Source organism: Zootoca vivipara, chromosome 7 (genome assembly GCF_965207765.1).
Source record: "Zootoca vivipara chromosome 7, rZooViv2.hap1.1, whole genome shotgun sequence".
Lineage (NCBI taxonomy): Eukaryota > Metazoa > Chordata > Lepidosauria > Squamata > Lacertidae > Zootoca > Zootoca vivipara.
Window position 1 is genome coordinate 55,767,260 of NC_142590.1, and position 27,003 is coordinate 55,794,262.

The 27,003-nt window shown below is 46.9% G+C and overlaps 1 protein-coding gene across 1 annotated transcript in view; it reads left to right on the plus strand.

Annotated features, from left to right (window-relative positions):
* The first annotated feature begins 743 nt into the window (after positions 1-743).
* The window catches only part of SLC60A1 (solute carrier family 60 member 1), a 49,498-nt gene continuing 23,238 nt past the window's right edge, over positions 744-27,003 (plus strand). The window contains exons 1-3 of the mRNA XM_060277109.2: positions 744-1,543; positions 18,809-19,007; positions 22,432-22,671. Of these exons, the coding sequence (XP_060133092.1) occupies positions 1,311-1,543; positions 18,809-19,007; positions 22,432-22,671 (672 nt within the window). The 5' untranslated portion in view covers positions 744-1,310. The remainder of the gene's footprint in view (positions 1,544-18,808; positions 19,008-22,431; positions 22,672-27,003) is intronic.

Genomic DNA, 27,003 nt, shown 5'->3' on the forward strand with positions numbered 1-27,003 from the left:
TGGTCTCCACAACCATCTCCTCTCCTAAGCTTCTACGTGCATTTCAAGAGACATTTCCACGACCTTTACCCACGTGGTCAACTTGAGTCTCCCCGTGAAGCGAATGGCAAACAAGCTACTTGTGTCGGTAGCGCTGACTTCAACAAGGGAATGATGATGGTGTGGATGAGACTGTCACCTCCGAGTCTCACTTACGGGTGGGGGGGGAGAGAGAGAGAGAAATAAAGGAGGGAAAAGAAACCAGCGCAGCACAAGTCAGAGTTGTTTCAGACGTTACGATTTACTTCGGTCCCGTGTACTACAAATTATCGTCGCGTGTAATTACTGCGGGTATTTTCAACTGCGTGCAAACGAGATAAAGGCAGGTAGCTGCGCTCGGCCACGCCAGCTCTTTAGCAGGCGTGCCGCGTTTCCGAAGTGATGGAGACGCGTGTGCAATGATCACACCTGGCGATGTGAAGCCGCGCAGGTGTTTTCGGTTGCAGGGAAACCACTTTGAGCTGCTTCCTCGGCTGGAAGGTTTTGCTAGCGCTGCAAAGCTCGCGGCGCCCCTTTTGCAAAGCTGACCCCGCCGGGGCTTCGACTGGGAGCTGGCCGGGCGGAGAACCGGAGCGCGCAGCTCAGGAACGGATCGAGCCGAGAAGGCACGACGACGACCTCTCCCCACCCGGCTCGTGCGCCAAAGCGAGCGCAGCTGGAGACCCTCGCCACTCTGCTGGCCCGGGAGGCGCGGCGAAGGGAGGCGGGCGTTACTAGCGCCTGTGCGCGGCTCCCCGGGCCGAAGGGGCGGAGCCAGTCCCCGCCCCGCGCGCGCGGCACTCCGCCCGCTGCTGCTGCTGCCTGCAAGCCCGGCGAGCGGGACGCGGGCAAGGCTGCAGCGCCCGTGGAAGGAGGCGAGCGCCGGATCCCCGGAGCGGGCGGAGGCGTGGGGCGAGCGGAGGCGGGGGCGGAGGCGGAGGCTCCTCGCATGTGATCGACTACGGGCTCGCCCAGGGCGGGACGCGGCAGATCCGGCGGGCAGGTGTTGCAATCCGAGGGGATTCCGGCGCGAAGACCGGGGACGACGACGGCAGACGCGCGTTGGCCCGGGCAGGAGTGAAGACCCGGCTCTCCCTCTCGGCCGCGGATTGCAGACGGGCAAAAAAGAGGCGCACGGCTAGGGGGCGCCACTCGCCTGCTCCGGTTTCTCGCGCGCGCGCCTGCCCGGCGGTCTTAGCCCAGGGACTTGCTCTCGAGGGCAAGCAGGCAGGCAGTCAAGGGAGAGCGAGCTGCCGCGGACGCTGCTTCCTGGTGGGCCGGGGGAGCCGAGGATGTTGTGGTGGGATGCGCGGGTGACGACGCTCTTCAAGAGGAACCTGCAGCCCACGCTGACCTACTGGAGCGTCTTCTTCAGCTTCGGCCTCTGCATCGCCTTCCTGGGGCCCACCCTGCTGGACCTGCGCTGCCAGACCCAGAGCTCCCTCTCGCAGATCACCTGGGTCTTCTTCTCGCAACAGTTCTGCCTGCTGCTCGGCAGCTGCTTGGGAGGCATTTTCAAGAGGACGTAAGGCGACCCGACCCCCACCCCCCACCCCGAATCTCCTTCTCTCTCCTCTCCCTGTTGCGGGCGTTTCGCTCTCCGGCCATTAGCGTCGCCTGCCTGCCTACCTACTCCACCACCCCGCCCGCTTTCCTTCTGGAACGAGAAGGGTCCTGATGCCCCTGAGAAACTGTGTCCCCCCCCCGCCCCATTTCTCACCTCGTCCCCCTTTCCAATCGTCCAGTGAGGTCTACTTTGCAACGTGGTCTGTGCTAGGCTTTGCCCTGCAAATCAGCCCCCTGTCCTTACAGTGATCTATTCCCATCATCCTCTGTGATGCTCCAGTCTGCCTCTTGGGTCTCTAACCCTTCTTACTTAGGGGTCCTAGGCAAAGTTAGGTGCGCCTGAACCCAGTGGGAGCAATGCCCAGCTCCTCGTAGACCCGGGATGCAAAGCTGTGTTTCTACCAGCGCTTGGGTGAATGAACTCAGCAGGGTTTGTGGATGTGCATAGGAAGCGAAAAGATCGAGCCTGAAGCAGCCTGGGGGGAAATGTAGTCTGTGAAAGTGACCTGATGCCTGTTTATAACGTGGGCACCTGAAGGTCTCTTGATGGTTGCTACACATTTATCACTGTGGCTTGGGGAATTTGATTGACGTCTCCAGGGAGTCCTGCTGTTGTTGGGCAGCCATGCAGAAAGCCAAACTGTGGCTGCTGCTCAGACCTTGTGAATGGATGGTAAGCTAAGATGCACTGTGTCTGGGTTGATTTTGAGTGTGTGCATGGCAATGGGACAGAAAAAATGGGAGATATTGTGGGATGGTGGTCATGCAGAGCTTTGCTGGTCAACAGCACTAGTTCAGTGATGTTTACTCAATGCCATGACACCTCTAACCAGTTCTAGAGGCAGAGTGGCCAAGTTTATTTTTTGCCAGACATGCTTCTGTGCCTGTAGTAGCAGCCTGACAGGTCAAAATCTTGCAGCTCCAGCAGTACATGCTTATCTGTGTACATGTGTAGACCACTTTCGAAAAGAAAGTAAGAATGAGGCATATTTGCAGTACAATTGCAGAAGAAGTGAAAATTCAGTTGCCCTAGGAACAATTAACCACTTAAGCTTCCCCCAAGACCTCCTTGTGATTGTCAATACTGTACAACGGAGGCTATTTTCCCCCATTATGTTGCTCTTTTGCTTCTGGCTAGCAAGTCCAGGTTCTTGCAGACAGATCCTGTTCAGTGGTGTTCATCATCCAAGCAGTGGTGTAGTGTAGGTTGCCAGCACCTGGGGCAGGGCAGGTGTTGCACACACCCCCCCCCCCCGGTGGACTGGGCAGCTGGGGTGGAGGTGTGCATCCTAGCCTTGAAGGCCTGGACACAGTTTGCCTTCCCATGTCTCCGAAAGGTGGCAGGAGCTCAGCTACGTGGCCTCGATGAGGGAGCCTGTCATGGGGAAACCTGTTTGCGCCTCTCTCCAAACTTTACAACCAGGGCCACTGCCCCTCTGTCCGTCTGTCCCATGCTACACCACTGCATCCATGTCTTTGCTTCTAAATTCTTTATACAGCAGGCATTGGGATAAGCAATGTGGCAGGTCTTGTACAATGTTTCAGATTTTAAAGGAATTTTACTGTAACTACTAGCCTGGGACTGTGCCAGGCATCTGCTGAATTGCACGAGGGTCAGAGGTTTCCTGGTTGGGTATTTTTGGAAGAGCTGGTAGCTTTCTCATCCAAAATGTGTGTGAGCATATGATTCCAGGAGGCAGCCTTGACTGAACTTGGTTTTAACATCTCTGGTTGTGTATGTGTGAATGCATCTCTCCCTCTGTCTTAACTAGAGCGTTTGCTACTTCAGACCTTCACAGAAGGGACCTTATGAACTAAACACGTGGTCTTGTGAAACCAAGAAAGCCCTCTTTTAAAAAATACAAAGCTTACAATACTCTTTACTGTTGTGTCTCCTGTGTCTAATATTTGTATCAGAAGTTAAATAGCTTATTGTGGACACCCATTTGAATGAGTAACAGTTTAGTCATAAGAAGTAGAAAGGATGGACTTTGGAGAGTTCCTATATTGATCAAAGGGGGGTTGTATTCTGAGTACTTTTCAAGATTTGATAGCTCATAATGGCAACACATTCCATCCTTGTTGTAGGAGTAAATTGGCAGGTAATACCTGCTATTCCAAATTGAAAAGTTGGAGGTTTTCCTGGCAAGCGTTCCACCATCAGGTTGTTTAAAGGTAGCAGAGGCAGTAAAACAAAAGTGGACTAGTGTTGGTAGCAATGTCATGACCAACATTTTGGAATTTGTTCATCTATTGTGATTTATTCCCAATTCACATTTAGCTCAATACTCTTCTTTGCTCCTCTCCTGCTACCCTCCCATCTTTCTTTCTTCATTGGCCTAAGCCCATCACCAGTGTCTCTGTTCCATTGGCATCTGAGAAACCTTTCCTTTCTGTCTTTCTTTTTTGCCTGTGTTTATTTCCTCTCTTGAATTATTTAAGGGCATATCTTCAAAAGCATTCAAAGTGCTCATCTAAATAAGATCAAAGTAATCTGGGTGCTTCTTGATTGATCCAAAAATAATTTAGACAAGTTTGACACAGAAGCCATGCAGAATGGGCTTTATATAACTTCTGGAGCCCTGAGTCACTTGAGTGACTCCCCCGAAATCACCATGGCTGCAGGATTTTTGCTCTGTGGGACCCTGGCTCTGTAGCAGAGCCTACGCAGGCAGACTCTCAGATCTGCTTGCTGTTCCTGTGATGTCAGCATGGATATCTGAGGTCTCTTCCCACATGGAGCTAGTTTCAGAATTTGGGAAACGGGGGGGCATATGGCATGATCATGCAAAAACATACCGGTATGTCACTGAGGAAACAGAACGTTGCTGTACATTGACAAGGAATCATCAGGCTACAGAAATGTGCTCGGGGATTTCTCAATGTGTTTTTCTGTAACCCAGTGGTTCTCTTGTAAAGGACCTGTTTTAATAACCTTGATGTCAAATCTCAAGCTGGCCTCCCATTCTCCAGAAAGTTGGCAAGCAACATCCAGTGTCAAACAAGCACTTAAAGGTTGACGTAGGATAAAACAGGCACAGTAAATATTCCATTGTCACACAGCGTTGCTGGAAAGAACAGTGTTATCCTTGACAATTCATCAATGATACCATCAATGAGGAATTAGTGTCTCTCGCATAGAGATCACTTTAAAACAAACAGCTTGTGAGTGGTGACTCCTTTCTCTCTCTCTCTCTCTCTCCCTCCCTCTCTCTCTCTCTCTCTCTCTCTCTCACACACACACACACACACACACACTCTAATCTTCCTTTGCTGAAACTCCTTAGCTGCTGTCGAGCACCAATCTTGCTTGGATTTGTTTTAGGACTGGAACTTCATGCTAATATTTAAGTGCTACTTTTGAGGCATTTAAGTTATGAACATCTTCAAACTACTGTTTAACTGGTCTGCAAATATATTGGCTTTCTCGGGATTATAAATTTGAGAGTTGAACCCAGGCTAAAGTCTGCTGCCCTAGACAAGCCCCAGGGGACACAATGGATTTTACTTCTTTGTAAACACGCAAAGGATTTTGCTGTAAAGTTATTAGCATTTAGATCCCTTTGGAATATGTAAAATTAATCCTGATTTAGTTCTCATTTATTTCAGTGGGAACGAATTCATGCTTAGTTTTGCATAGATTCTAAAGGGACCCAAGTGCAACTTACTTATCCTGGATCTAATCTTGAGCATTTTAAAGATTGGAGTTATAGTTGATTAAACCAGTCAGCTGATTATTAAGCAAGGCATGAAACTCACTGAGGGACTTTGGGCCAGTCACTCACTCTCAGCCTAACCTACATCACAGAGCTGTGAGCATCTGTGTCACCTTGAGCACATTGGATGAGAGGCAGACTATAAATGTTAAAAAAAAAACCCACGAATCAAGCAGAAAACCCTTATCTTGCTTATAAATTAGGCATCCCCAAACTGTGGCCCTCCAGATGTTTTGGCCTACAACTCCCATGATCCCTAGCTAACAGGACCAGTGGTCGGGGAAGATGGGAATTGTAGTCCAAAACATTGGAGGGACGAAGTTTGGGGATGCCTGTTATAAATAGTATATTTACATTATATTTAAAGAGCTGTTTCCTTACTGATTCAAGTTTTAAAGATCCCTTTGAAAACACATTGCTCCAATCAGGGAAGCAGGTAGAGTAATCAGAACAGGGTTATAGATAGAGAGCACAATTCAACAGGGAACAGTTCTGATTAAAATTAATGACACCGATTATTATTTTTCAGCCCTACAATTATGTACTGGGTTACTCAGCTATCATGGCTTACTAGCCTATATAATTTTACGTTGTTTGCACAGCACATTAGAAATACAACTCCAGCCCTTTTAACTGTAGATATGCCCAGGTTTGCTTTATCCTGTATAATAGCTTGGTAGAAACCTGACGATGTTTATGGGAGTTTCTGTCCAAAACATCAACGCCAGGTTGACGTTGGCTGCTATAATACAGTACATACATACTGACCTGCTACAACGTTGGGGTGTAGTAGTCCAGGACACTGTTTGGAAACAGAGGCAGAAAGCTGTCGAACAGCTCTTGCTGTCAGAAAGTTGTTGGAAATTTAGTGCAGAAAACCCCTTGCTTCTGCCAACTAAATGCTCGATTGTGCTGCCTGCACTGTTCTTTTTTGATGCAGTCATGCCAGATACGTGGGCTTCTGCTCTAATAGATACTTAATGTCTTCTGTGGATCTGGTGACCTGGTGAGCAGCATACCTTTGAACTCCTCAGGCACCCTCATGAGAGCTGGTGATGCGCTGACGGTGGGTCGTAGGCATGCTCCTTCCATCTGAGGTCACTGAGAAAACATTGAGCAGAGGCCTGTCTCTACAGAGCATCTGGAAAGTGCACGACTCCTTAATTTCCTTCGACCCCAGTTACTGCCCAAGATACTATGTGTTCAGAAGCTGGCTTCATCAGCAACATTTCTTCTAAGCAGAAAGTATTTCTATGATGCAGTTAGTAATTCACCACCTCCTGTGTGCAGTTTGGCAGCTAGAACAAGTGTATGTGTGTGTGGCTTCATACAGATGTACTGTGACACAGCTCCTTACCATACACACAGAGAACTATGTTTTTGTGTGTGTGCTATCTTCACATGGATTTTGTGGATGAGCAGTTTGATATAGGAAGTAAGCACTCAGTAGGCAAACTTATCTATGGACTCAAGTTACTAGTTGAGCAAAAACATTAAGGTTTCAAAATCAGGGATATGGGAACGTGTAGCCTTCCAGCTTCTCCTGGACAACAGCTCTCCTCATCCTTGACCATGGGAGTCAGGATCTGACAAGATGGAGGACCACAGACATTCACCATCCATGTTTTAAATCTACATATTCACAACAGATCCTATTGCGAGGGGGAAGCTAGTTCCCCAACGTTTAAAAGCTGTAGCACAAATTGATTCTTTGGTTGTAATCAGGCTGTGGTCATTATTTCCTATTCTGTGATGTGCTTTCTTGATCTTAAGCTGGAATTATCCAGCCTGTCTGCACAGTAGAACTAATTAGAACACATATTTTAGACTGGTGCCATTGACTAATTTTTATCCAATTTACTGATTCTCAGGAGTTCATGCAAAACTTACAAGACAGAAGGCAGCTAATTACTTGCCATTCTACAAAAATCATTCTAGGGAGCTTTTCTGCCCATCCCATGTAACAGTGCCAGCTCTCAGCATGGGCATATATGAATTGGTGCTTATTTATTTCATAATGTAAATTCCATTCTTCTAATACTTGTTTAAAGGAGCTTTAAAATGTAGCTCAGTTATGTAAATGATCAAACACAAAATCAATAAGCTTAAAACAAATAAGCTGTGTCCCATACTAATAAAACTATTGTTGTTGTTTAGTCATTGAGTCATGTCCGACTCTTCGTGACCCCATGGACCAGAGCACGCCAGACACTCCTGTCTTCCACTGCCTCCCGCAGTTTAGTCAGACTCATTTTAGTAGCTTTGAGAACACTGTCCAACCATCTCGTCCTCTGTTGTCCCCTTCTCCTAGTGCCCTCAATCTTTCCCAACATCAGGGTCTTTTCCAAGGATTCTTCTCTTCTCATGAGGTGGCCAAAGTATTGGAGCCTCAGCTTCAGGATCTGTCCTTCCAGTGAGCACTCAGGGCTGATTTCTTTAAGAATGGATAGGTTTGATCTTCTTGCAGTCCATGGAACTCTCAAGAGCAGGTATGCCCAAACTTCGGCCCTCCAGTTGTTTTGGAATACAATTCCCATCTTCCCCGACCACTGGTCCTGTTAGCTAGGGATCATGGGAGTTGTAGGCCAAAACATCGGGAGGGCCGCAGTTTGGGGATGCCTGCTCAAGAGTCTCCTCCAGCACCATAATTCAAAAGCATCAATTCTTCGGCGATCAGCCTTCTTTATGGTCCAGCTTTCACTTCCACTAATAAAAACTATTAGTCACTTAAAAAACCACCCCACTCCACATAATCTCTAACAAAGGAGAATCCTTTCCCCTTTCACGGCAGTCTGTTTCACTCAGTGTTCGAAACTCCCATTGTTCTAGGTGCATTTTGTGACAGAGAGTTTCATTAGCATGAGCAGCTTTTAAGCTCTGGGGCGCAGTACTGCGCCTAAGATTTCAGATTAAAACTGCCACTGCTGGAAGGAAAGAAGGGCCTGTTTCTGCCTCCCCAATTCCAGCTACTCTCTGAAGACTGAAGAAGAGACCCTCTTAAGAATATTAGGGGGGTTGGCAGGGGAAGGACCAGACCACCTGAAAAATGAACATCATATTTTAGCTGCCGTTCATTCATTTTCAGCTTTGTATTCTTGTTATTTAAAAAAGTGCCTTGACATTCTGTTGTTTCACCCGTAACCTAGGATTAAGGTGCCATTCAGCTCCTAGCTTTCATATCTCAGTTTCTAACACTAGTCTCACTGTTAAGTTGAACTGTTAGCAGATTCTTCTCATGTTAAATCAAAATTCTCTTTCTTGAAATTTGAACCCATTCATTTAGATCTTACTCTCTGCTTCATCTCAGTAACGGCCCTTTGAAGAAGCTTTAATGTCTATGTATAGAAACACAGCCAAACCATGATGGGTCTTTTTAGACCCCAAAACAGTGTGAATCTTTGTTACTGGAACTTTTCTTCTTCTTCTTCTGCAATAAATGTAGTGTAGGTGAGAGACTTCTGTTCGTCTTGGTCCCCCTACTAGGGAGATCTAATTTGTGAGCCTTGTAATCAGTTAGCTTATGCTAATACACATAACGGCCTGCTGTGTCTCAAAAATTATCAGTCCATCCATCATCTAAAGTGAGCAGTAAGTGAGCAAGCTAGCACATTGGGCTGTGGTGAATCCTATTCTTACTACAGTATATTTGGAGAGAGAATTGCAATCGCCCCTTGCTTCAAGTGTACTGCTGGAAGACACTGCATTTTTGGCCTTTGCAGCTGCAGACCCCAAGCATGCCAAAGTGACAACAACCCAAACTCAGGGAAATGTTGGCTTGCAGTTCAGGTTTAGATCATCACAAAAGTTTATTTAATTATTTTTAGAAGTCCAACTCCCAAGTCTCTTTGAAGCTGGATTGGCTCGTTGGGGGTGGGGAAACACAAGCCAATGCAATAAGACTCAAGATGCTATCACAACTCACAAGACCTGGCAATGATATTCTGCTGCTCTTGTCTGTCTCACTACACGCCCCTCTTGTGGTGATCAACAGGATGTTGCTAAAAGCAAAGCATCTCATGTTGGAAGAAACTGACCAGTTAATAGCTCCAGCTCCACCCCAACACGATGCATTTTAGGACTGAAGGCATGCATAGATTTGTACTGCATCCACCCCATGGCAATATTTCCTCCCATATGTTAGTAAGTGTTAAGGGACGTTGCTTTCTATATTGTCAGCTCTTAATGCCCTGTTGTTGAGATGATGGGGGAAGTGTGTGGTGATCTGAACTTCTTTAATCACACAAGGAAGGGCTGGCCAGCCTGTACGTCGCTATTGGCTGCTGCCTTTTAAGTGGCTCTGTGCTTTTACTGAAAGTTGGCAAGATGCATTAAAGAGCTCTGTTTTGCAATATTCCCTGAGCCAGGTTTCTAAGAGAGCTTAATATGGACTCTTCCAATATGTCCTGATTTGGGATGCTGCAAAGGACAAAATAGCTCTGAACACTAGTCCTGTTTTTGTGCATATAGCATCTCTTTCCCCCCCCCCCTGCAAATAGAAGGGAGCCTGCTGCTGTTCTGCCTGCTATTTCCTCTGTGTTTTTCAAGCACACAAAAACATACACACACATATATTTTCTCACTGCTCCTGCACATCTGCCTTCCATCCTACCTGGGTTTTCTTAAAGTGCTTTCCCAGTTTGCACATTAGACTTTTTGAGGCTCATTCTTTTTCCCATTGAAAAAGCCTCCATTAGCACAATTTGAGAAGAAGAGATGTTGGAAACATTCGGCATGCTTTCGAATGACTGCACGCACTTGATTTAGTTCTTTCCCCACCCCTGAATTTTAAAAGCAGGGTTTTTTGATTGCATTTTGATCCATTTTTGAAAGCAGAAGTTTCTGTTGCATTTTCAAGGCAAGTTTGTCCAGAATGTATATTTATAAAAACATGAGACACAGAGAGAAACATGGGAGTATCAGAAGAATCTTGTTTGATAGGACCAAAGATCCACCTACCAGTAGTTTAATACTTTGTTGCCAGAGGTGCTGGATGCCTGTGAAGACCCTACAAGGAGGACACTGGTGCAACAGCCCTCCCTATTTGTATACGATGCACCTGGTGTTCAAGGTACACTGCCTTTGAACATGGAGGCTCAGTAACATGGTTTGAGTGTTCGAAATTCCATTTAGAAAGCTTTACTTTGATTGTATCCTCTAGAGACCTTTTGCTAGCCTTAATGGCTTTTATAAAAGCACTTTCAACCCCCTCTTGCAGTGCTAGTGGGAAGCAAGAGTTCTAAGGGGAGGAATGGACATAATAGTGAACAGAGTTTTTATACTTGCAGCACAGACACAGGAACGTGCAATAAGTTTATTTAGTGGTATGTGTGAAGGAGCCTATACTATTCTCTCTTGGACCTGGATTCCAACTTATAGCGGGGAATGTAAGTGGGAAAACATGCCCTTCTTTAACTCAGAGCAGTTTTATTGTGTGGTGACACTGTGTTGATGCAGATGCCCAGGCTTTGATGCTAAACCACTGAGCAGCCACCAAGAGCCACTATGTCTTCATCATCAAGTTAGAATAGTCTCTAAACACTGCTGCCCTGATGCTCCACAGTGAATGGTGCTGTTCCAAAATCTGGGGCCACCACAAAAAAGGCCCCCTCACATGCTTCCACCTTGCAGACCTCCAAGGGCACAGGAGTTGCCAGCATTGTGTCTCTTGTGGATCTTAACTCCTGAGCTAGTGTATAAAGGAGGAAGTACGGTAGTATTTCAGGTATTAGATCAAAGATAAGATATTAAAGTGGATAGGCAGCCAATACAATTATATCAGAAGCAGTGTGCTAGGAGTGTCAGTCATTATTCCAGATACTGTTTTGCACTAGCTGCAGCCTCTGAGCTGTCTGCTGCCCCTATTGACCCTGCTGCCCAAGGCAGTTGCCTCACCTTGCCTTGTGGGTGGGCCAGCACTGCAAGGAAGTGGTATAGAGAGGACTGTTTTGTGTTCCTGGTGCCTCCAATGGGCCCTGATCGATACTTAGCATCCGTCCCAGAGAATCCTAAAAATCTCAAAAGAATTTGTGGCTCTCCAATTCAGGTGGTGTCTTGTAGTATGCTCTTAAGACAAGCAGGCAATTAAATTCCAGATACGATATTAGGAGGCAAGCAGTTCCTCCATCCTCCTCATGGCCAGGCCCAGGGGATCGATGCAGTGGAGCATAAAGCAGGCTATTGCGATGGTTGCTGGCAGTGCATAACAAAGCTTTTTCATAATCTCTGTTATAGATTAGGGAACGAATCTTGGTCTTTACTCCCCAATTGCCACCATCGCCACACACACTCTCTTAAGTAGCAGAGATCTTTATGCTGCTGCCCACAAGCGATGATTGATTGCTTAACTGCTCTGTGTGCTCTTAAGCCAGGCGAAGATAGAGGGGGAAGCTGTTCTTGTTAATTCTACAGAGCACGCATTGAGTTCCAGTCTTGGCGCAGTTCCCATCTCCAGCGTATCTGTTGCTTGCACCTGCATCTTTATCCCCTGGTGTGCTGTTTTGTCTCCCAGAGGTGTCATTCTGAAGTTCTGGACCTGTTGCTGAGGCAGCATTAGCATTTGGCAGTTGTTTTTCGTCTGGCAATCCTAAATTCTGTTCGTGTGGCTGTGTGTTTCTACATTAAGCACCAACTTAGGCTGCTTACATGATGCCCTCCTTTGTAAGAAATTGCATGTGAACCAGTGGGTGAGCTGTTGCATGTGTGGAGTACATCGATGTAGCTGCAAACACAGCAAGTCTTTCCTATGTAGGAAATCTCTTGCATTGGACAAGTCTTGAGGACATTTGCTATTTCAGAGTGGGTTGGGTTTTTTGGTGTTTTTTTGTGTGTGTTTTTTTACTAGGTTCACCTCAAGTACTGTGAGTGAGCTGGTCCAGTTTACTGATTCATCACTTGCATCAAATTCATGATTAGGCCCAATATTTATTTATTTATTTGTGTAAAATGCTTAAATACAGTTTACAGGATGGGAACATACCACAGTGCATTAATAAAGGCAACCATAGACAATAAAATCATCCAGAAACACAAACATTCAATATCAAATGACATTCGGTAACGAAATGCAACTAAAATCAATTCGTGGCTCAATTGGTCTTCCTGGGGAAGGCCAAGAACATCAGGTGTCCCTTCTGAGCTTTTGAGAAGGTCTGCTGGCCTCCAGGTGTCAGGGCATTCCAAAGGCATGGGGACCACGGTTTGACTGACTTCAGTGGGAGAAAGTGGAAAGATTGCTCCCTCTGGTATCCTGATCCCAGCAATTGGAGAAAGAGCGGTTGCAATTTGCTAGCTGCATTGGACCTAGCGTGCAGTCCTTGTATGCGCTTGCAGGCACAAAATGTGACCATAACTGCATGGGCGAACTGGCATTTAAGTATGAATTGCTTTTTCTATCCAGTATGGGAGCTGTAGCCCTTATTTCTTTATTTGTAAGAATACTTTTATACTGAAATTTCATACACACAGAGAGAGAGAGCTTTTATTTTTTTAAGATGAGGTGCTATTACCCATCTTGATTAAAGTGGCATGGGTTCTGGCACAAAATGGCAACTGCAGGCAGCAGGGGAAAATGTGATGGTACTCCACACCGTGTGTGTGTGTGTGTGTGTGTGTGTGTGTGTGTGTGTGTGTGTGTCACCACAAAAACATATATATTCTTCCTGCCCCCTAGCAATCCTCTCTCTCTTTATAGGAATATAGATATGTGTGAATTCTTGCCCCTTTGAAATTTGACCTGTGCTCAAGGGAAGCCTAGTAAAAAACAAACCCACCCAACCATTCTCCAAAAATGCATCTGCAGCTACACAGATGTGCTCCCTACACCTGACGACCAACACACAGGTTCACATGCTTGAGGCATTGCTGCCACCCACCACCCATTGTAGCTGGCCCCTGCCTTCCCTAGCTGCCACCACAGGGGCTTCTGCCTTGAGGGACACAGAAAGAAGCAGTCACACTTTCTCCTAAACAGTTTCTTTTCCATTTTATTGTAACTTTTAAAAAAAATGAGTGGTGTTTATTTCTGCAATAAGCTTATGTAGACCACTTTTTTATGTCAACCTGAGAAGCGGTATAGAAATACCTCGAATAAATGAATAAATGCATACTCACAACCCCATGTGAAAACAACCAGAATTGCAGATCACCATCTAGCTGCGAAAAAGAGGCTTGTCCGCATAAGCCCTGGCAGTGTAAAGTTTTCAACAGACACCTAAAATTTAATATTAAAAGATGCCTAGTGAATCTCTATCAGAAGAGCGTTCCATAAGACTGGGTCAGCAATGCTGGAGGCTCTTTTTCACATTCATATCAATGAGCCTCACCAACACAGGACAGAGGGGATGGGCACAGCCAGAGATGCTCCTGCAAATGATCTCGGAGGGTTCAGGTGGTCGCTGAGGCCCAAGCTTATGCAACCCTTAAGCATTAGCTTTTGTCCCAAGTAATTCTGAGCTCACATAGGGCACTTACAGAACTGCTGCTAAAAAGAACTGCTAAGAATTTTACCTTCCATTGCTCTTTTAAAGTTCCTCGTCCTTAACATTACAAAGGTAGGCTTTAAAGTGTGAGTGATGCCTGGCTCAGTTGCGCCAGAGGGATGCTGAGCAGAATTCCTCCCATCTGCTGCCTCTCACTTCCTGCTCCTTCCCAGGTCTAGCAGAAGCCAAACGTTGACCTGACAGATGCATGACCCTGTTCAAAGCAGCAGTGTGCCCTAGAAACCACCGAGAATGAAGACATCACTCTTCCTGTCTAAGGGAGATTTATACATGGCTGCTTCTGCTCCCTGACTCCAAACTAATTTTTGCTTCTCCCAGCCTTTTGCTGCCTGGTATCTTATTGCCTGCCTGTTTTCAGTCTTCCGCAGCTTCCTCTTTAGCAGTGAGCTGATCAGCTCCTTGGCTGTCATGTGAGGTGTTCTGCTTGACCTGGAAGCACCAGTCTGGGTTGTTTTCAGCATTGCTCGTTCCTTCATTGTGATTTATTCATTGTTATATTTATAGGCAAAGGTGCCATCTTCTCCGGATGCTTGAGGGGGCCCAACGTGACGTCTTGACATCATGCTTGTGATGTCACAGGACATCCTGACGTCACGTGTGTGATATCATGAGGAGCCAGAGGGTGGAGCCGAATCCCTCTGAACATTTTGTGTGTGTGCACAGCCCTCGAAGTCCCCCCTTCCTGGGGACCTAACTAGGCCCTGCCTGCCTGCCTGCCTGCCTCTCTCCCTGCATGTAGCTCTTGTGTGGGGCTTTCTCAGCTGGTGGCTATGGGGAAAAGTGATGGGGATTTGCCAAGGCAGCTCCTTGCCAAGGGAGCAACGGGCCCTAGATATGCCTTTGTTCAGATCAGCTCTCTTCATAGTATCTTGTGAATACATATACTGTAATCATTTTTCCATGTCTTTCTTAATTAAGACTTTGAGTGTTTTTCTTGTTCATTAAATGTTTCCCAGCATCCTCTTTCATCCGTCTCCAAAACAATGCAAGATGAAGCACAATTGCCACACCTAGCCGATTTTCTTTTAATGCATACAGTGTTCCATGCATTCCATCACTCTATTCTTTCAGCATTCCAGATTGAACAGGCATCACGTAACAGTACTCTACCAGAAAGCATTTAGTCAGTTCTGTACAGTCAAAGTTAGGCACAAGCCTTTCCAATTTAGCTAGACCACAGGCTCCAAAGAAAAAGGAATCTTTAAAATGATACAGTTTTATAAAATTGTTATTTTCTCCACCATCCCTACTCGTTAGGAAGGTTGCAGCACTGCCTTCAGGATAAAAGCCAGCACTGGAAAGCCCAAGTGAATAGAGATCTACACAAGTAGTCTTTCCCTGCAAGCATTCATGCCTGATGCAGGGCTGCTGGGCAGATCCAGAGGCAGGCTCTGCCCTCCCCTCTATTCTAAATGCAGTTCTTCCTGAAGTGTATGTGGCAGCCTGAGTATATTTAGGCCTTTTTCTTTATTCAAGTGACAATTGTATAATTCAGAATGTGAGGCCAATTTCTTTAATAGAGCCTATTTTGGAAGCAGGCAACTTACATGGGGGTTACGTTTTAGGGGTCACACATAAAGCCAATATCGTGTATAGTGAAAACACATTGGGTTCAATAGAGGGTGGGATTACAAAAGTATTTTCCCTGAATTTCCACCCCTTAATTATTTATTTTGCCAAGTATGTAAAGCTGAAAGCACAATTAAATGTGCATGAATTGCAGGATTACTGTAGCAAATATGGGATAACTTCCCCCCCCCCCTGTTACAGGTAGGTAGCCGTGTTGGTCTGAGTCGAAGCAAAATAAAAAATTCCTTCAGTAGCACCTTAAAGACCAACTAAGTTTTTATTTTGGTATGAGCTTTCGTGTGCATGCACACTTCGTCAGATACACTTGAAACAGAAGCAACCAGACCCTTATGAATTGGAAATCATTACCAAGCTTAAAACCACGGAGCCACCTGGGATGAATAAAGACATAGGATTCTTATCTCATTATGCATGATCAAGCTTTCTTTAGCCTCAGCCCTTGTTTTTTCCCCGCAGGACCTATTGCAGTAATCAGCAGTCGTTAACAGCCATCAACAGGTTTACCACTCTTACAGCCTATCACCCATTCCCATCACACACCCCACCCTCTGAATATATATAAGGGTCTGGTTGCTTCTGTTTCAAGTGTATCTGACGAAGTGTGCATGCACACGAAAGCTCATACCAAAATAAAAACTTAGTTGGTCTTTAAGGTGCTACTGAAGGAATTTTTTATTTCATTTTTCCTGTTGAAAGCTGCTATTACATTAGCTCATTAACAAGTCCGCCTTGGCCCCCTCTTTTCTTGACATTGGCTGCAATTCTAACCTCATCTACATAGAAGCAAATCATACTGAATTCAGTGGGTCTTGCTCCTAGGCAAGTGGGATTGCAGTCAAATTCAATCTTTTTCTTTTTTTTAAAAAAAGGATGGTTTGGCTTGGTTCTCTCTGTGCAGAATTAATTGCATGTCTTGAATCACTAGATTCTACAAGTGGTACAGGCAAAATGCACCCACTCCATCAGCTGCTATCCAGTTTTATTGATGCCTCCTTTAGCTGTCCTTCCTGGTTTTTCTGCATTTTGCTAACTGATTATAGCCTTTTATGAGGTTAGCTAGATTATCGTCTCACCTCTGTAACACAAAACCACAGAACACAACAAGGCTTCCTTTATTTCACCTAAAGGCATTTTACTTGAAGTTGTTTTTTATTTTTATTTTTAAAGATTTTATCCCCCTCTTCCTTGAAGAAGTTTAGGTAAATAAATATACATGGCTGTCCTTCCAGTAGGTTAGGCAGAAATACTGATTTGCCCAAAGGATACCCCAGCTGAGCTTTAAGGCCAAGCTAAAATATTCATGTGAGATTTGAACATGGTTCATCTAGTCTAAGGGCAGAGCCCATAGTGTGGGTATTTGAAAAACTCTGAGGGAGGTTATTTGAGGATTGGGAGTTAGGTGTCACCAGTATAGTGGGAATGGACAGCTCTGTTTCTTTTTTTATATCAAATCCAGGTGGGGTGATAGATGTGTTGAAAAGGTGGCTGAAATCAGTAATGGGCTCAATGGGGTGCCAGTAAACTGGGTCATTCTATTAGCTGGTGATACAGTTGGCCAAAGACTTAGGATACAGCTTGTTCTAGGCTGGGTTGCACTGCCCCCAAAGCAGCCTTCATCAGCCCTCCAGCGCTTTTGGACCACAGATCCCATTTGCTCCGGCCAGCACATCTGTCGATGGCAGGTATAGTCTAAGACCGCTGGAAGGTGTCAAGTGCCAAGGCTGCCCTAAAGAATCAAACTTTGTACTATAAGTTCCAGCCCTGCAGACACTCACGTGTCATTCGTAGCGTAAAGCACCTCTAGACAACGTTGATTGGTTTATAGCTGTGACTCATGTTCTGTTAGCATTCGGGTTTGCCTACAGCAGGCATCCCCAAACTTCGGCCCTCCAGATGTTTTGGACTACAATTCCCATCTTCCCCGACCACTGGTCCTGTTAGCTAGGGATCATGGGAGTTGTAGGCCAAAACATCTGGAGCGCCGCAGTTTGGGGATGCCTGGACTACAATAATGCACTATATGAGGAAGTGCTCATGAAAGTTTAGTAACTTTGATTGGTCCCAAATACAGCTGCTGCTGTGCAGACTGGTAGAAATAGGAGGCAGTATGTCTGGTCCCATATTAGCATTACCAATATTTTTAAGCTTGAGATGGTAAACCTGGTGACTTCCAGATGTTGTTGGACTCCAGCTCCCAACATCTCCAGCCAGAATGGCCAAGGGTCCAGGATAACGGGAGCTGTGGCCCTCTGGGTATTGCTGGACTGCAGGTTCCCCACCCCTGGATGGTTTTTTTTAAAAATGGAAACCCACCTTTACTTTTGGAGGTAAAGTAGTGGCAACCAGAGACGGGGCCTTCTCTGTGGTGGTGCCTCAGTTGTATCTCCTTTATACATTATTCTGATTCCTACACTGATTATTTTCAGGTACCATGTAAACATCTTGTTGTACCAGAAGTCTAAGTGCTCAACTCTGCTGCTGTTTTTAATCTGCAGGAAACTCTACATTTCTGTTTAGCCCTGTTATAATATACTAGTGTCATTCAGCCCGTTCAGTAAACGGGCGCTAGAACATGTGAGAGGAGCGGCGGGGCCGCGACCTTCCCTCCCTCTCTGCGCTCGGCTGCTGCGTCTGGGAGGAGAAGGGGAGGCAGTCTTCTGAAGCCCGCTTCCTCCCGAGTAGACCTGCCCGGCGGGGTGCAGCGAGGAGCAGGGCGGGCCGCCAGCCACAGGGCAGGCCGCAGGTGAGGGGAGACGCAGAGAGAGAGAGAGAGAGAGAGAGAGAGAGAGAGAGAGAGAGAGAGAGAGAGAGAGGAAGATACCCCTGCACTTCCTTACCCTCTCCACCTCCTCCTCCTCCACCGTGCGGAGCCCTCTTTCCTTCTTTGCGGTTTTTCTTCCCACCTTTCCCCTCTGAGGCAAAGGCTCCCCTCACGTGAGGCGGGGCTTCTGCTTGGCAGTGCCGGAGCTCCCTGTGGCCGCAATGGCAGCGCCGGCGCTTGAGGGAGCCGGCCGAGGAAAGAGAGGCGGAGGTGTGGGGGAAAGAGCCGCAAACTCTTGCCACCACAGCGGCTGCTAACTCGGGTGGGCGGGGAAGGAGGGTAGCAGCGGCCATGTGAGGCTCGGCACGGCGGGACCCGGCCAGGGAGCCTCGGCGAGAGCCAGCTCCCATGAGAGTGTCCTGGGCGCGCGAGCAAGTGTCTCTGCGTCCAATCCCTGTGTCCGTGGGGCACATGCGCAGTAGCGTGGACACAGGGACACAGGGACTGGACGCAGAGACACTTGCATATTATTATATAGGATGTGTGTGCAATATAGTTTTTCTTTTAATGCACAAAGCCTCAAAGGCTACAGTTGGGTGGTGGGATGTCTATATTTTAAATAACGAAACTGCTTTTTTCTCTCTCTCTTTTCGGTCCAGGTTGGCTCAGTCTCTGTGCGCCCTCTTTGTGTCATCACTTGCAATCTCTGTGGTTTTTGCCATCATCCCAGTCTGTCACAATGTGGTGGTGCTTGCAGTGGTCATGGCCGTGGCTGGCCTGGCCATGGGCTGCATCGACACCCTCTCCAATATGCAGCTGGTGAAGATTTATCAGAAGGACTCGGCTGTCTTCCTGCAGGTTAGACAAGTAACAGGGCGCGGTTGGCCTCCTTTTTAACTCTCTCTAGATGCTTGGAGTCCCCCCCCCCAATCTTGAGCCCTTGTTAGGGACCCACGCATCTTGGCTGGCCTGGTATCCTTGCCCCCTCCCACCAAGGAAGGGGTTGGCCATCTCCTCTGATTTGCCACACTGAATGTGACCATTAGTGAGGAACTCCTGGCAGCGCTGCCATTTTTTAGCAGGAGAGAAGGATGAGGAGTATGTTTCTGTTTTGCTGAACACCAGAGGCACTTGAAAAAAACTGCCGAGTCTTGCTGCTTTCTTGGGTGGCTCTGGAATCAATGCAGCCAGAAGAAAAGTCCCTACCCTGTCTTTAAACTAGACGGAAAGGTAGGACTCTCCCTAATTCAGGGCTAGTGACCAGAACAATCTGCAGGCACCAATGGTAGATGCATTTGTGGATCTTCGATCTTCTCTTGTGTCCCAAATCCTTGTTCCTCTCTGTCCACACACACTGCATTTTGAATGGTTGAATGCTATCCCTATTTTACAGCTAGAATTGTTGAGTCACATCAGGACAGAACCTCTCCTGCTTTCAGCTTAACATTTAATTGTGAAACTGGAAACACTTAGTTTCTAGGCATCCCTTTCCAAAAGAAGGTACGATTTAGCATCGGAATCTAACACACTGTTCCTTAGTTGCTTGGATTGTTCCTTAGCAGCTGTGCTGCCTCCATGCTCTGCCCATCTTTCACATAGACCAGGGGTGTCAAACTCAAATTCATTGGGGGCCGCATCAGCAGTTTGGTCACCCTCAAAGGGCCGGTTGTGTCTGTAGGACTATGTGTCTTTATTATCATAAATTATTGTCACTGCATTCAATTATTACTGTTTTTTGTAATAATGTAAGCTCATTCCCGCCCCCACGCGGATCACATTCCTGCGTCATGGCGCGTGTGTGGGAGGGGATGTAAACGAGGGAAATTTGAACAAAAGGTGGGGATCGACGGCTTCCGGGGGGGGGGGGCTCAACTAAACCTTCGGCAGGAAGGAGAAAGCCACTGCTGGGATTAAAAACCTGCAGATGGAAAGAGGGCTTCCCTCTCCCGCCCTGGGCACACCCAAACCCTGCTAGGCAGAATGCCACACGCTGCAACCCACCCCATGCTTTGGAGAGGGGCAGGAACATGCGGTGCAGCGCCAACTCCCTGCTTTGCTTTTGCATCCTCCCTCCTCAGCGCCAGAGTCCCTTCCCCTCGCGCTGAGGGAGGGCAGCGGATTTCATGAGGAGGAAGGCGGCGGCAGCCCCAGCGGACATGCATCTTCGCCTCAGAGCTGCTCTTCCCCCCACCCGCGCTGTTGTTGTCTTCGCCGCCGCCTCTCCCTACCGGGACTGCAGGCAGAGGAGGCTTGAAAACCTCCCCCCCCCAAAAAAAATTCCCCTCCCACCTACTCAAACCGCGAGGCGACTCCATCTGGAGCCCTACATCACGAGGGGCTGAGAGGAGGCGGCGGCAGAGCGGGAAGAGCAGGAACCCGTGCCGTCGTCGTTGCCTCCCTCCCGGCCGCCCCCCGGGGAGCAGCTCTGCCGGAACTGAGAAGCCAAAGGGCGGCTCGGGGGTGGGGGGCAGAGCAAAAGCCAGGCACCCTCCCGAGTGTCTATGAGGAGAAAACGGGGGAAGAGGGAAGAGAAACCCGGCTCCATCAAGAGAGCGGCTGTTGCGCTTCACCTACTTCCCCCTCAGGCTCACTCCGCGTCCCTTTCGCCCACTCGCTCACCCACCTCCCGGATGCAGCCGAGGAGAGGAAGGGAAGCGGCGGGCGGCGGCTCCCCAGTGCCGCCTCACTCACTCTCGGAGACAACAGCAAAGCCCGCCAAAAAAAATTCCAGCGCCTGTAGGGCTTTCCTACCTCCTCGGCGGGCTTCCTCCTCCTCCTCCTGCATCTCACTTCCCCGTCTGGCTGCTGTGCCACCGCCTCCCTCAGCCTCATTCGAAATTGAAATTCCCTGGCCAAGGCCGTCAGCGCGGCTCCAGCGCCCCGGCCTCCGCCTGCAGCCCCGCCCCCGGTTTTGACCCTCGGCCAATCGCAGGCTCCAGAACTATTGTCAGCAGCTAATGGCGGCGGCGGCTACGCGGGCCACATGACGAGGTCTGGCGGGCCGGATTAGGCCCCCGGGCCTTGTGTTTGACACCCGTGACATAGACAGTGAAGATCACCAGCGCATATGTCTTTTGAGAACACAGGGACTGAATGCCCTCTGTAAGCACATCCAGTTACCTCACACATGCACAACGTCCTGTGCGCTGAAGATGGTGGTGTAGCCGCACTTGCATCACCATCGTCTTCCTGAAGTTATTTGCACCATTAATAATCTCACTCTAAATAAGCAGACTCAGATATAACTACCCAATTCTGTTCTGGAAGAGTTCGTGCTAACAATGAATAGCTGCACAGAAGCTGGTCTGTGATAGGTACAGTGGTACCTCTACTTACAAATTTAATGTGTTCCGAACACACATTTGTAAGTCAAAAAAATTTGTAAGTCGAATCCCATAGGACTGCATTGGGAGAAAAAATTCGTAAGTCGAAGCAACCCTATCTAAAAATTCGTAAGTAGAAAAAATCCTATTTAAACCGCATCCAAGATGGCGGACAGAGCTCCATTCGTAAGTAGAAACATTCGTAAGTAGAGTTATTCGTAAGTAGAGGTACCAGTATTGCCAATTTTGTGTGTCTTGGGGCATCTCTGCACAGCCCATGTCCCATGCTTTGACATGGACTCGGAAGTGGAAGAAGCAGCACTTTTTTTTCCTTAAAAAATGTTTAGGGCTACTCTCATTTTCCTACTCGTATTGAAGTACTGCCCCTCAATGAGGTCAAAGTTAGATTCACAAAATGTTTAGGGGGATGCATACCCCTGCGTCCCCCCCCCCAACAAAAAAGCATGGGAAGAAGTAACCCTGTGGTGTAAAGCTGTCTCCCTTCGCACTCACCCAATACGATTGCAGCAGTGACGCCATCTTAATTGCGCTAGCTGTAGTCCTAGTTCATACTGTTTGCAGCACATCATATTTCTGTACCTGATACACACACAATACGCCAGTCACTTGTATCACAGCAGCAAGAGCACTTCAGTTGCTGAGGCTCACATATAAAATCCTTTGCAGACCTAATGAAATAGCACGTTCTAACCCACGAAGGATTTGTGTGCCATTAAAAGTTGCATGTTGGGAGTTTGTTTTTGTTTTGTTTTTTTGAGATAATGCACCAGTAGTGATGGGAGAAGGCTTGTCCCAGGAGGGTGCTAGAGCAGAACCTTCTGAGTTGAGGGTTCTTACTCAAGGGTTCTAACTGTTAAGGGTTCTAACATGCTGTCCGAGGTGCTGTGTGTGCCTTGTTGCTGGACATAATCAGGATCTTTTCTCATTCCTTTGTGCAGGCCCTTCATTTCTTTGTGGGCTTTGGTGCCCTGCTGAGCCCTCTGATAGCCGACCCTTTTCTCTCGGACACCAACTGCATCCTGACAAACAGCACGGCCACTGGCAGCAGCAACCTCCCTCACATCCGGAAGTCGCTCGTCCCCCATCATCTTGGAAACTTGTCACACTACGACCTGCCAACAAAAGGGTTGGTGGTGACGCGGGTGTCTTACGCCTTTTGGATTATGGCTTTGATCAACGTAAGTAGTGACACCGTCCTCCTGGCTGATCGTTCCAGCCCAGCGCTTAAAGTAGTTTGACTGGTGGTGCCAGGGGGGGGGGGATGTGTCTCTTGGCCGGCTTCATCAGAGGAGCCCGCATAAGGCAGTGTGCCAGGGAAAGTAACTTGATTCCACTTTGCACGTCTAAAACCGTTCTTGGTTTTATGTTGGCACCAAATCAGCTCTTCTGTCTTCCTGCCTTCATTGTTCTCTCACTAAAGTGAAATAGTATTGAAAGAATTAGTAACTGCAACAGAATGTGGCAGCGTGGGGTGCTGCTGTCCAGGATTTCAGTCACTCTGTTCCGTCATTCATCGTTCTTTCCATTATCCTTTCCCACATCTACCCACACACCCCATGCAGCCAGTCAGAAATCCCTGGCTTGTTTAGTTCTCATTGGGCCATTTTGGGAGTCCACCCCAGGTTTATTTCTTTAAAAAAATTATACTTCTGCAAATCTTTGGCTTTAATCTATATATATATAAAAATGTAAAAATCTTGAAATTGACGGCCGCTATGTTCTCCGTAACTGCTTGACCAATCGTCCTGAAATTTTGACACAGCGATCCAGGCCACTCCCCGAGGGTTGTAGGGGACATGAAAAACCTCAAATCACACACCTCGGCAGGATTTGACCCGCTTTTCCACCAAGTCAAACAGCGCCCTCAAGTGGAATTCCTCCCACAGTACACCCCCTCCCTTCCTGAGAAATCTAAGCCACACCCACAAACCAAATGACATCATCATCAACCAAGTAACTTAAACCACACAGGCGGCCATTATCAGACAGACTAGGCCGCTTTCCAGACTAGGCCAAGTGGAGGTAAGGGGGGGGCAGGGATACGTAATGGGTCAGAACGGGGGGGGGGAGACACAGGGATGAAACCTGCCCTCTCCACAGTGTCTCGCCTCGACTCAGGGGGACTCTGAGGCTCAGGGGGATCTGAAGGGGGGCTATTACCCTCCATTTCACAGACTAACACACAGCAACGCGTGCAGGGCCAGCTAGTATTTTATATTTTTTGTATTATGATCCATTAAAACCCACTTTGATACCACCTTTCATTCAAAAATATCAAGGTGGTTTACAGCCATCTGAAATACAAGCTTACTAAGATCAATACTTTTAAAACCACAAACACAATATAGTCAATACCTGGCTAATATCCACCTATTACCAAGCAACACACAGCTACGTTGCCCCCATTAGCATTTCTAACTTCATTTCAGTGACTAATGGAGGTCCAAAGAGCAAAGAACTGATCAACCACTTTTGAGTGGCAGCACTGGCAGTGATAACCTTGGCCCGGAAAACACTAGGAGGAATTTATTTAGACAGGTGGCACAGACAGGCACAGCAAATCACCCTCCTGGGAAAGTTGACCCTTGTAATGAAGGTCTCTAGGACAAAATAAGCATGACAAACCTATGGCACGGTTTTATTGTGTACACATGGCATAGGACACATGTTTAGGGAAGCTTTTAATGTTTAATAAATTACTGTATTTCTAATATTTCTGTTGGAAGCCACCCAGAGTGGCTGGGGAAACCCAGCCAGATGGGCGGGGTATAAATTATATTATTTATTTATTTATTTATTTATTTATTTATTTATTTATTTATTTATTATTAGAAACACAGGCAATCACCTCCCTTAGCGTAGAGAAGGCTTTGGACATACTGAAATCTGGGGCATTGTTGCCTTTCCACTTTTCTTCCTGCTTTTGGAATTGCCTGTGTGTAACTTCCAGTCTTCCTGCTGGTTAGCATGAATCAAAAGGGTCTGTGTTGCTTTGGAAGTATGGTTCTGTTTCTGTTGGGGTGTGAGTGATCTGCACATACATGCATGTGCAAAAGCAGTTGACATGAAACTTGAGTGCAGCCTTCCCCATCCTGCTGTACCCTCCAGACAGTGTTGAACTCTAGCTTCTGTCAATCCCAGCCAGCATGGCCCATGGTCAGGAATGGTGGGATCTGTAATAATAATAATAATAATAATTTATTTATACCCCGCCCATCTGGCTGCTTTTCCCCAGCCACTCTGCGTGGCTTCCAATCAACTATTAAAAACAGTACAGCATCAAACATTAAAAACTTCCCTAAACAGGGCCGCCTTCAGTTGTCTTCTAAAAGTAAAATAGTTGCTTATTGCCTTGACATCTGCTGGGAGGGCGTTCCACAGGGCGGGTGCCACTACCGAGAAGGCCCTCTGTCTGGTTCCCTGTAACCTCACTTCTCGCAATGAGGGAACCGCCAGAAGGCCCTCGGTGCTGGATCTCAGTGTCCGGGCTGAATGATGGGGGTGGAGACGCTCCTTCAGGTCTATAGGATCGAGGCCGTTTAGGGCTTTAAAGGTCAGTACCAACACTTTGAACTGTGCTCGGAAACGTACTGTAGTTCAGCAACCTTTGGGGGGAAATGCTCTAGGGAGGGCACTGCAGCCCTGTTCACCAAACTCCCGCTGAGATTCCTCACAAGCCATAAGTGTGGCAAGCTTTTGTCTGGGAATCAAATGGAGAAGTGGAAGGTTTCTCACAAGTTCCCTTCTCCAGGCAAATTTGGTACTGCAGGCAGAGCCACCCCATACATTTAAGCACACCCAATGCAAGTTAAAAACATGTGATTTCCCCCAAAGAATCACAGAGCTACAGATCCTAGTACCCTAAACAAACTATGGTCCCCAGGATCTTTGGGGGCAAGTCATGTGCTTTACATGTATGTTAGGTGTACTTTAAATGAATGGTGTGGATCTGCATCATTGAGTCTCAGCAAATGTGCTTAGTGCAGCCTGGCTAATCTGGGTGGTAGGAACACCTCCATCTTGAACATTGTTTTGTATGGTACAGCCGCCACTGTGAGCATTATGCATGGTACAGCTGTCACACAGGTCTCTTGGTTTCCAAGATGATAATACTCACTATGCTTGGTTCATGATGAGAGGTAGGAAAAACTTGGGAGACAAATGGGAATATTTAAGGGAATGGAAATGCTTTTTTAAAGCATCTCTGTTATTAAGGTTCTTGCTGGTTTTTGAGTGTCAAGTAAGTAGAGGCTCTCTCTTATCTATCCCTCTCTCTTCTCTCTAGCCTTGTTTCCTGTGCTTTGCAGTTAGTTATGAACTAAACCACACTACCTGAGGTGTACGAGACCTCCATATCTTTCTGGTATAATTCCTCTGTGTATTCTTGCCACCTCTTCTTGATGTCTTCTGCTTCTGTTAGGTCCTTACCACTTTTGTCCTTGATTATGGTAATCTTTGTACGAAATGTTCCTTTCATATCTCCAATTTTCTTGAACAGATCTCTGGTTTTCCCCATTCTATTGTTTTCCTCTATTTCTTTGCATTGCTCATTTAAGAAGACCCTCTTGTCTCTCCTTGCTGTTTTTTGGAAATCTGCATTCAGTTTCCTGTATCTTTCCCTATCTCCCTTGCATTTTGCTTGCCTCTTCTCCTCCGCTATTTGTAAGGCCTCGTTGGACAGCCATTTTGCTTTCTTGCATTTCCTTTTCCTTGGGATGGTTTTCATTGCTGCCTCCTGTATAATGTTACGAGCCTCCATCCATAGTTCTTCAGGCACTCTGTCCACCAAATCTAAATCCTTAAACCTGTTCCTCACTTCCACTGTGTATTCATAAGGGATTTGATTCAGATTGTATCTTACTGGCCCAGTGGTTTTTCCTACTTTCTTCAGTTTAAGCTGGAATTTTGCTATAAGAAGCTGATGATCTGAGTTACAGTCAGCTCCAGGTCTTGTTTTTGCTGACTGTATAGAGCTTCTCCATCTTTGGCTGCAGAGAATATAATCAATCTGATTTCGATGCTGTCCATTTGGTGATATCCATGTGTAGAGTCGTCTCTTGTGTTGTTGGAATAGAGTGTTTGTGATGACCAGCTTGTTCTCTTGACAGAACTCTATTAGCCTTTGCCCTGCTTCATTTTGAACTCCAAGGCCAAACTTGCCAGTTGTTCCTTTTATCTCTTGATTCCCTACTTTAGCATTCCAGTCCCCTGTAATGAGAAGAACATCCTTCTTTGGTGTCATTTCTAGAAGGTGTTGTAGGTCTTCATAGAATTGGTCAATTTCACTTTCTTCAGCACCGGTAGTTGGTGCATAAACTTGGATTACTGTGATGTTAAAAGGTCTGCCTTGGATTCGTATCGAGATCATTCTGTCATTTTTGAGATTGCATCCCATTACAGCTTTTGCCACTCTTTTGTTGACTATGAGGGCCACTCCATTTCTGCTACAGAATTCTTGCCCACAGTAGTAGATATGATAGTCATCCGAACTGAATTCGCCCATTCCCTTC